Source organism: Centroberyx gerrardi, chromosome 2 (genome assembly GCF_048128805.1).
Source record: "Centroberyx gerrardi isolate f3 chromosome 2, fCenGer3.hap1.cur.20231027, whole genome shotgun sequence".
NCBI classification, from domain to species: Eukaryota; Metazoa; Chordata; class Actinopteri; order Beryciformes; family Berycidae; genus Centroberyx; species Centroberyx gerrardi.
The window spans coordinates 35,118,198-35,128,197 of NC_135998.1; the positions used below are offsets into that span (position 1 = coordinate 35,118,198).

The window sequence follows — 10,000 nt, forward strand, 5'->3', positions numbered from 1 at the left end:
AGAATCTGCTTTGTCGGCGTTCCTTTATGTGCTAGAAGTGCGATTGGAGAGAGAAAAAAACACAATTCTCCAGTCTCTACCGGAGCAACAGATCACAGAATCACTGATTTGGGGGTTTTATCATGCAGGACCCCCCACTGACTGGGATTTCTGGGACTTCTTGTGCCTATCAGCTCATCCTCGTACCACAATCCCAGTATAAAAACACACTCTCAGGTACTATCTATTACCCTGACATGAAAACTCTCGTCCTACCATGAGGGAGTGTCTGTTGGCGGACAGCAGCCCCGTCCCGTACCCGCTGCCCAGCGCGCCCATGGCTCCGTTGTGTGTGTGCGCGGCGCTGATGAGGTTGTGCATTTCGCCGTGGCCGCTGGGCATGCCCGTCGACGGGCCGACCGCGTGGCTCCGCAGCACGTGGATGGCATCGTCCAAACGCTCCAGACGGTCCTCAATACGACTCTGCTGCAGAGAGACACAGGATTCAGACAGAAAAACACCATATTTTGATATTTTTGGATTGAAGCTGTTGAATATTTTGCGCCTATACTGAATATTCAGTGTAGTATTCAGTGTTTCCCTGAGAGTTTTCTTCTCATCAGGGTGTAAAAGCCTCTGAAACAGCAGTCAGAGCATCATGGGACACTAAAACTCTCCACTGAAACCAGATGAAATGATGTGATTCTGTTAGTGTCAGCAGTTCTTTAAGGCAGAGAGACACCACACACCTGTTCACTGGTAGAGAAAGTCTGGGATACATTACTTTTAATCTACCATTAATTGACAAAAACATTATTAAAAAAAATAAATGAAAAAGAAAAAAATACGTGCAAAGATAATCTAATTTCAGAGTGTTTTCATGCAGCTGTGGTCAAGGAGGAACCTCCATGACGACAGTGACTGGCCGATATCTGAATTTTAATAAAAGCCTAATATCGGTCTGATAAAGACCTACTGCCAAAACCGATATATGACTCTAACTCTAAAAAATACATCTAAAAACATCTAAAAACATGTTTGATCTGGCTGCGGTGCGTTTGATTTGTCTTCCTGTGCAGTCGGACAGCCTCTGAGTGTGATAACATTAGTAGTAAATGGAGATGAAACAAGCGCACCCGCAGTGGCTTCGTTTCCCCATACGGAGAATTAGTTTCTCAACCTGATTATTCTCCAAACCTGGTTTTTTCGGTCGACAATTTAAATGCCATAACCCGTCAAACTCTGATTATAAGAAACCTGGTTAAGATGCAAAAGTTTTCTCTCCCTTCCTCGTCTGTAAACTGAAGTTCAACCCGGTCTTGACTCCCATCATTCAGCCGTAATTACAGCCTGGATGAAATGGTATTATGGTATTTCTTCTGCACTTCCAGCAGCGGCTTCAGCCCGGCGGTCTTGATGTCTGTGACTCATTACGGCGGGAAGCGTAATTGCCCGTAACATCGGGTTATTTATCAGGAGCTTCAGGAAGATCGCGCAAATTACTCTTGGGATCATCGTGCCTTTGCTCCGCATTAGAAGGAGCCGACCGCTCAGTCAGACTCAGAGAGGGAGAGGGGAAATATTCTGTCAGCCGGGTTATTCGACAAAGAGACTCGACCGCGGGGAATCAAAGGTTCATGTAAACAGCTTAACCTGAAGAAGACCTGAACCAGAGCGCGGCCAGGAGAGGCTTTGTATCACCGAATCTACGGTAGCTGAGGGGAGGAGACGCTCTACAACGACCCGAATCAGCTGCGTTAAGAGAAACGAGATGCAGCGTCAGAAAGGATGCAGATTAAAAAACACATACGAAAACCCATAAAGACAACAACGGAAACATGCTGCAAACAAGAAACATGCTGCAGAATCCACAGCAAACACACCACCAGTCACCAGTCTGGACACACCTGACTGAATGTTCTGTGTTTCTCATTCTCTTAAAGCCATTTTGATCTAACGGCTTCTGCTTAAATGCTTTGAAATGAGTTTCTTAGACAAATATAAATAGTGAAGTTGATCCTATGTATGAATTTCTTTCCAGAGCCTTTGCCTTTCCATCAAGGCAAAGGGCGGCTGCTTTAAAGAATCTAAAATACAAGATAGTTTTGATTTGTTTCACACCTTTTTGGTCGCTGCATGATTCCATTTGTATTATTTCATAGCTTTGATATCTTTACTGTTATTCTCAAATGTGAAAAATAGTAAAAATAAACAAAAATCTGTGTGTCCAAACTTTTGACTGGTAGTGTACATTAACCTGAAAGTCAGAAACACATGCAAACCACAGAAACAAATGCAACAGAAAAGCGCTCCAGTCAATACAGCAAAAACTCTCCCGGTCTCTAGAGGAGCGTGTTTTTGAATTTGCATCTTTTCTGAAGTTCCAGCGCATTTCTCTTAATTCTCTTAATGAATTGCTTTGGGCCGTCGTCGTGTGTTTGCACCCGTCGGCCACCGTACCAATCTCCCACCAGCCAGCTGCGTCTCCATGATGGAGGAACACTGTAGAATTGTCCGCTAGTTAATAAAGTCTATCTTTACCAACCAGAGAGCAGCTGAGTCAGCTTGTTGTGGTGTGGCTGTAGATCCATTCAGTAACGTTCTCAGTAAAAGTGAATAGTGTGATAAGGTGGATTTGTTTCCAAATGTAGGTTACTGTGACACAGTAACCTGTCTCTTGCCTAAGAGCTGAGAACCTCCAATATGGCCGCCAGAAGGTTCGTTATACCGCCTGTACATGGAAACGTAGCCGCTGTCAAGTCAAGTGTACATGTGTTTCTATTAGGAAGTGAACCGGTGCAGAAATGACTTAGTATGTACATTCAGTAAAGAGTGTGTGTGTGCGTGTGTGTGTGTGTGTGTGTGTGTTCCTACCAGAGAGTGCAGCGGAGCCTCGTAGTTTGGTGACGAAGGTCCCTGTCCGCCGTTCCTCGACCACACAGCAGAACTGGGAGCTAGCAGAGAGGAGACAAGGAGGCATCAATAGGCGATAGGGGTGTCAGTAGGAGACAGGAGATAAGGAGATATCCGAGGGTACAAGGGTACGATAGGGTACAAGGACGCATTGGTTAGGTGGTCTCAGTAGGAGATAGGGTATGAGGAGACATCAGAAGATAGGGGACAAGGAGATATCAGTAGGAGATAGGTGAAAGGAGAAGTCAGTAGCAGATGGGGGACAAGGAGGCGGCGTAGGAGACAGGGGACAAGGAGACAATGGTAGGAGATAAGGGACAGGAAGGGGTCATTAGGAAATATGGATCACTGTGACAGTAGGTGACAAGGAGGCATCAGTAGGAGATAGGGGACAAGGAGGTGACAAGGAGGCATGAGTACGAGATAAAGGGACACGAAGATGTCAGTAGGTGATAGGGGACAAGGAGACATCAGTAGAAGATAGGGGACAAGGAGACATCTAAGGGATATGGGGGACAAGGGGGAATCAGTGGGAGACAGGGGACAAGGACATAGCAGTAGGAAATAGGTAACAAGGAGGAATTCAGTGGAAGATAGGGGACAAGGAAACATTAGTGGGAGATAAGGGACAAGGAGGCATCGCTAGGAGGTAAGGAGACATCAGTAGAATCAATGTGGATTAAATAGAGTCAACGTGAATTGACAAAAAAAGTTTAAAGTCACCACCTTTAATCTTTAATGTCGTTCATGTCTAGAACTTGTAGAAAATGAAAACCAGCCAGAATTGAAACATAAACATTAGAGCCATGCAGGCCGTCGTTTTTATTTAAATTTTTTTTTTTTGAACGGTTTTTCCGATCCTATATCCATTCACCGTCTGTCTGTGTCTGTGTGGATTAGAGATGCAGCTCTTGGCTAAAGCCTCGTCTCCCATTACAACTCAAAAGAAAGAAAAACCAGACAAAACGCCATCACACACACACACAAGCACAAGGCGTCTCTCATCACACCCGCTCCTGCTACTTGTGCATAATGTTCACAGAAACGAGAAAAAAAACCTCATATCTCATACCGAAAAAAAAAAAAAAAAAAAATGCTAATATCAGTCTTTTTTTTGTCTTTGAAAAGGTACAAGTGGTTCATTAGCATGGAGCCTCTGCAGAACAAACAAGCTTTGTGTCCCCGCTCTCTTCTCCTTTTGTCCGCCGCGTCGTTCTGCAGGATATTATCTGAGGCGGCAGGTCTCATTAGCTGGTAGACGCAGGAGAGAGAGAGAGCGACTTGTGTGAATTTACATTAATATGAGGACCTGAGTGATGACGGGGAGTGATGTACAGCCTGCTGTTCAGAGGGGAGCGGGGGGGGGGGGTTCGGGGTTCAGCAGAGCTGAAGAGATGCTTTTTTTCAGCGGCTGAAAGTAAATTTCCCTTTCGTTTTCTCCATAGACAATTGAGAAAATATATAATACAAAAAAATATATAAATATAATAATAGTATAATATATTAATATATAATAGTAATATATAAACATATGATTAAGGCTGGGTATTGGCAAGGACCTCACGATACGATACGTATCACGATACATTGCGATACGAAACATATTGCGATACATTGCAATACTCTACATAATTTACTGAAAATTTAAAAATAGAGCTGAAAATACAACTTGCTGTGTACCACTGTCTAATATGCACATCACATTATATCGATAACTCAGCGGACAAATTGAGTCAAAACTATTTAATTCAAAGGGATTTGAAAGAAATTTAAGGACATTTTAAATCCGTTAAAAACATGAATAATTTTGTTTTAATGTATTGATACGAGGGGCTGGAAAATTGATACAGTATCGTGGAAAAAAAATACTGCAATACTCAGCTGTATCGATTTTTTTGCACAGCCCTACTTATGATATGAAGAGTTTTGAGCTTCAGACCGAACCGACCGGCTGCAAGATGAATCACGAGCTTGAAACCATGGATTCAGAAAACATAGAGGCAAAGGTACAAGACAGAGGTGATAAACTGCTCATCCCATCCCAACTCATCTCCAAAATTAAACAAAGGAAAGTCCAGTGATTAGATAAAATAATAAAGATGAAAGACACTAACTTCATATTGTATAAACCCCCGCCCCTGGTAGGTTATGCCATTTTTCTAAACTCTTGCTGTGGCTGTTTTGAGTGATATCGTGTTTGTTTTTTCCTCCTGACAGCTGGATGACGGACGTCAAATGTGTTGCTTTCTTTTACCAACGCCACAACAGTATTGTCACAATTCTAACTTTAAGAAATACGTTTATTTTGTGCTGTTTTTGCCTCTATGAAGCTCCACAGCGTCTGCTATTTTCAAACCCCGGCCTTAATCAGCTCAGCAGACACGTAGAGAGAAAGAGAAGGAGAACGTCCAAAAGTAAAAAATGGATCTATTCATTCAAAATCACATCCTCACTCCCCTTTTCTGACCTCCTCTCCTTCCCATTTCCTCTCCTCTCCTCCTCTTTCCTCCCCTCTAATATTTTCCACTTCCTCTCCCCTCCTCTCATCTTCTTTCCTCGCCTCTCCCCCCATTCCCTCTCCTCCTCTGCCATCCTCTCCTTTACTTTTCCTCTCTCTTTTCCTCTCCACCTCTCCTTTCCCCTCCTCTCCTCCTACCCCCTTCTTTCTACTCTCCTCTCTCCTCCCCTCCTCCTCTCCTCTCCTCTTCACTTCTCTCTTCTCCTCCTCATGTCATAGCCACTCCACTTTTCTCCTCTCTACTCTAAACCTAACCTAATCTCTTAATCCCAATCACAATCCTTTATTCCTATGCTCCCTGACTCCTCTCCTCTCCTCTCTCCTTACCTCCTCTTTCCCCCTCTCTCTCCTCTTTTTTCTCCTTACCTCCACTCCTCTCCTCCTCTCTCCTCCTCCTCCTCTCCTCTCTCCGTACTTCCTCTCTTCTCCTCCTCTCTCCTCCTCCTCTTTCCTCCTCTCTCTCCTCCTCCTCTCCTCTCCTTACTTCCTCTCTTCTCCTCCTCTCTCTCCTCCTCCTCTCCTCTCCTCTCTCCTTACTTCCTCTCTTCTCCTCCTCTCTCCTCCTCTCTTCTCTCATTACCTCCTCTCCTCTCTCCTCCTCTCTCTCCTTACCTCCTCTTTCCTCCTCTCCTCTCTCCTCCTCTCACTCTCCTCCTCCTCTCCTCCTCTCTCTCCTCTGCTCTCCCCATAACTCCTCTCTCCTCCTTCTCCTCCCCTCTCTCCTCTCCTCCTCCCTCCTCGCCCTGACCACCAATCTCTCTTGTAACTCTGATCTCATCTCATTAGCTTGTTTTCATTGTGTCTCCATTTATTTTCTTTTTGTTGCCGTCTTTTCTCTCCTCTCTTCTTTATTCATATTAAATGCTCATTTCCATATGCTAATTAATGAATAATCACCTGGGTATATTCATGTGCAAATACAAATATATGTATTAAACGGCAGGGTAAATTATTCTGAGTCCAACACTGTGTAACACCCTTGCAGAATTAGCCTTGAATATCAATTTGCATGTAGTTTGCTCTAATAGGCTTCATTTCTAATTTGTAAAAAGTGGTGTAACTCTGACACAATGATAAACACCAATTATGGTTTAGCAGGCAATATCCCAGGCAGCTATAATGACGAGGGGGGGGTCTCGTGTTCGCGGAGCTGCTAGGTTTGTGAACGATTTGTGGAAGTGGTGCTTGTAATTAAAGCTATCAGTCACAAGGCGCGGCAGAAATATCAAACGGCGTGTGTAGCAGCCACAATTAGAGACAAATTCTACACAACTATTATTAGGAAAACTCATTTTTCACTTTAAGGAGCAGGGAGAGTTTACATCATTAGCCGGGAAGAGGAGTAATTGGCAAAAATAAAAAAAAGGGGGAGGAGGAGAGGGAGGGGTGAGGAGAAGAGATACGACAATCATTAGAGTATTATGACTGTGCTATTATTTTACCCCGAGTAAACAATACATCAGGACCACTTTGCATCTCAGCTGCTCGAAGGTTTAAAACTCTTTTACCGAAATTCTGTATTTTACACGCATTTAGAGATGCAGTTGGTGAGATTTTAAGCATTTTATTCAATTAAAATCTTCCACAGCTTCCACCTGGATCCACCTGCTCAGTCCAGTTCATCGTAAGAGAAGCTGGTCCGAGTATTTTACACACTCCTGATACTTACTGCATTGATTCAAAAGCATTTAATGACGCCGTTTATAATATTTTTATCACTGAAACATCTCTAAGAAGTAAATGTTATCTTTCATCATGTATTTCACCAGGATTCACCTGCTCAGTAAAGTTCACAATCGTCAACCTCACTGATGCAATAGAACTTAAAGATGCTGTTTATACGATTTTGAGCATTTTATCAATTAAAATTTTGCATTTATCTAAACCTGCCACAGCTTTCACCACTGGTCCTGATATTTTAAACACACGTCAAACTTTGTGTGTTGTCGCAGTTGCATCTAAGGATGCAGTTAATCGGATTTTAGGCATTTTCTAAATTTAAAATTCACCTTCCATTTAAATCTCCCATAACTTTCACCTGGATTCACCTGCTCAGGTTTTTAAAGAGCAGCTGGTGCTGATATAATTTTACACACTCTTTAAACTCCATGCATTGATGCTGTGCCATTTAATGCTGCAGCTGGTAAACACTGTCTAAAATAATGCTTTAACTCAATTAATTAATGAAAGGAAGTTTGCAGTTGTATTAATTGATCATTAGAGGGTTATTTGGCTTCATGTGATGTGGCTGTGTGTGATTGGAGGAGGAAGGTCATGTGATTACCTGTGAGGGAGGGGGGGGAGCCGACCGGGGTGGAGGGGTTGGAGGAGAAGCTGTTGTTCGTGTGATCTGGAGAGTAGATCTGAAAAACATTCAACATAAAACAGAGTTCAAATAGATACAACATGAACAGGTCCAATCAGACTCCAATAGAACAGAATGGAACAGAATAGAATAGAATAGAGGGGACTGGCCTAAACTAGAATATACTAAAATAGAATTTAATACAATAAAATATAGTTGATTGGACAAGGATAGCACAGAGTAAAATAGAGTACAATACAATATAATACAATAGAATATAGTGACTGGAGTAGACTAGACTGCAATAGAATAGAATAGAATAGAATAGAATAGAATTGCCTGGACTCGACTCAACTAGACTAGAAATACAATACAACAAAATACAATAGAATATAGTGAACTAGACTAGACTAGACTAGAATAGAATAGAAATAACAGAGGTGAGATAAATATTAAATCCTTTCAGTCTGAGACTCAGTAGGTCTCTGCACATCTGTATATCAGTGTGTGTGTGTGTGTGTGTGTGTGTGTGTGTGTGTGCTGTACTTACCGATGCGAGTGCCTTCCCTAAGGCGTCCCCAGTCTGAGAGCTGGCTGCTCCGCTCTGTGATCGGTTAGCTGTGACACACACACACACACACACACACGCACGCACACACACACACACACACACAGGGGGAAAAGAGGTGCATTCTTGTAAATAAGGATGTTGTTAACTAAATATTTTAATTACTCTGTTCAAACATCATCCATCCATCCATCCATCCATCCAATGCTAGTTACACAGCCTTTAATAACACACACACACACACACACACACACAATGACAGAGAGAGAGAGGGAGAGAGAGAGAGAGAGAGAGAGAGAGAGAGAGAGAGAGACCAGATCGCTGTCTCACTATAATTAACTACTTTCATCTTTTTTTATAATTTCTCCCATTATTCCATTCACATTCAGTAACGTTCTCAGTAAAAGTGAATAGTGTGATAAGGTGGATTTGGTTACTGTGACACAGTAAACTGTCTTGTCTTTAGCCCTAGTCTCTACTCCAAAACACTCTGAGTTGTAGCTTGAGAAGAGTCAGCTCAGTTAACCTGAACAAACTGTTAGCTAGCTAACTAGCCGGCAAACACACTGATGTTAATGTGAACATGCTAACGCTAGCTGCTACTAGATACGTTAGCTAGTGTGCTAATCAGATGTGTTAGTTCAGTCAGAAACAGACAGAAATTAACCGTCTGTTCAATTCTGTTGAGACGACAGAAACAGTCAGCTGTTCACAGAGTTGAAGACCTCCAACATGGCCGCCAGAGGAGGGTGACATCACCTGATAGCCCTCTGCAGTAAGAACATTTACACTTTAGTCATTAATCTGCCTCTCCTCTCCAGAGAGACTTACAATGTGTGAAACAACAGAAGACACATTTTCTAGAAATGTCTCTGCACTTGAGGAGACTTCTGGACCTCGTAAGTCTAGTTAAATCTGGTTCACACACTTGGAGAGCATTGGGGCCAACAGAGGAAGGAAGTGACCTCAGAGGACCAGATGACCGCCTACACACACACACACACACACACACACTGGAACACACAAAAACACACCAGGACACACACACTGGAAGACATGCACTCACGCACACACTGAAAGAAAGCAGAGGGGATACATGAAGAAAAAGAGCGAGAGAGAGCAAGAGAGAGAGATATTGACATGCTTACAGCTCATCTCTCTTGATAGCAGATCCCAGATGGAGAGTTTACGCTCTCACACACAAGTTAGACACACACACACACACACACACACACACACACACACACACACACACACACTGTACCGCAAAAAAACAGGCACATATCCTTTCATGGCAAATGAATCCATTACTGAGATTGGCAGGACTGAATATCTTTAAGCTGTTAAAGAGAGACAGAGAAAGAGAGAGAGAGGAAGAGAGAGGCATTAAGAGAGAGACAGAGTAGAGAGAGAGAGAGAGAGAGAGAGAGAGAGAGAGACAGGAAGAGAGAGAGACAGGAAGAGAGAGAGAGACAGAGAGACAGACAGAGAGAGAGAAAGACAGGAAGAGAGAGAGAGAGCAGCATGTGTTTTGGGGTTAAAGCCTCGTGTCTCACTCACGCCACACCACTGGCCTAGTAAACCATCCAAGGGATTACTGTTACACACACACACACACACACACACACACACACACACACACACATATACACACACACACACAAACTGACACACAGATCCTGACTTGATGCGTAATTTAGAACATATGCAGGAGAAA

At 43.0% G+C, this 10,000-nt stretch overlaps 1 protein-coding gene across 1 annotated transcript in view; it reads right to left on the reverse strand.

Moving 5' to 3' along the window:
* tcf4 (transcription factor 4) overlaps nt 1-10,000 on the reverse strand; it is a 252,910-nt gene that overhangs the window by 27,307 nt on the left and 215,603 nt on the right. The window contains 4 exon segments of the mRNA XM_078288401.1: nt 256-465; nt 2,854-2,933; nt 7,695-7,773; nt 8,266-8,333. Coding sequence (XP_078144527.1) covers nt 256-465; nt 2,854-2,933; nt 7,695-7,773; nt 8,266-8,333 — 437 coding nt within the window.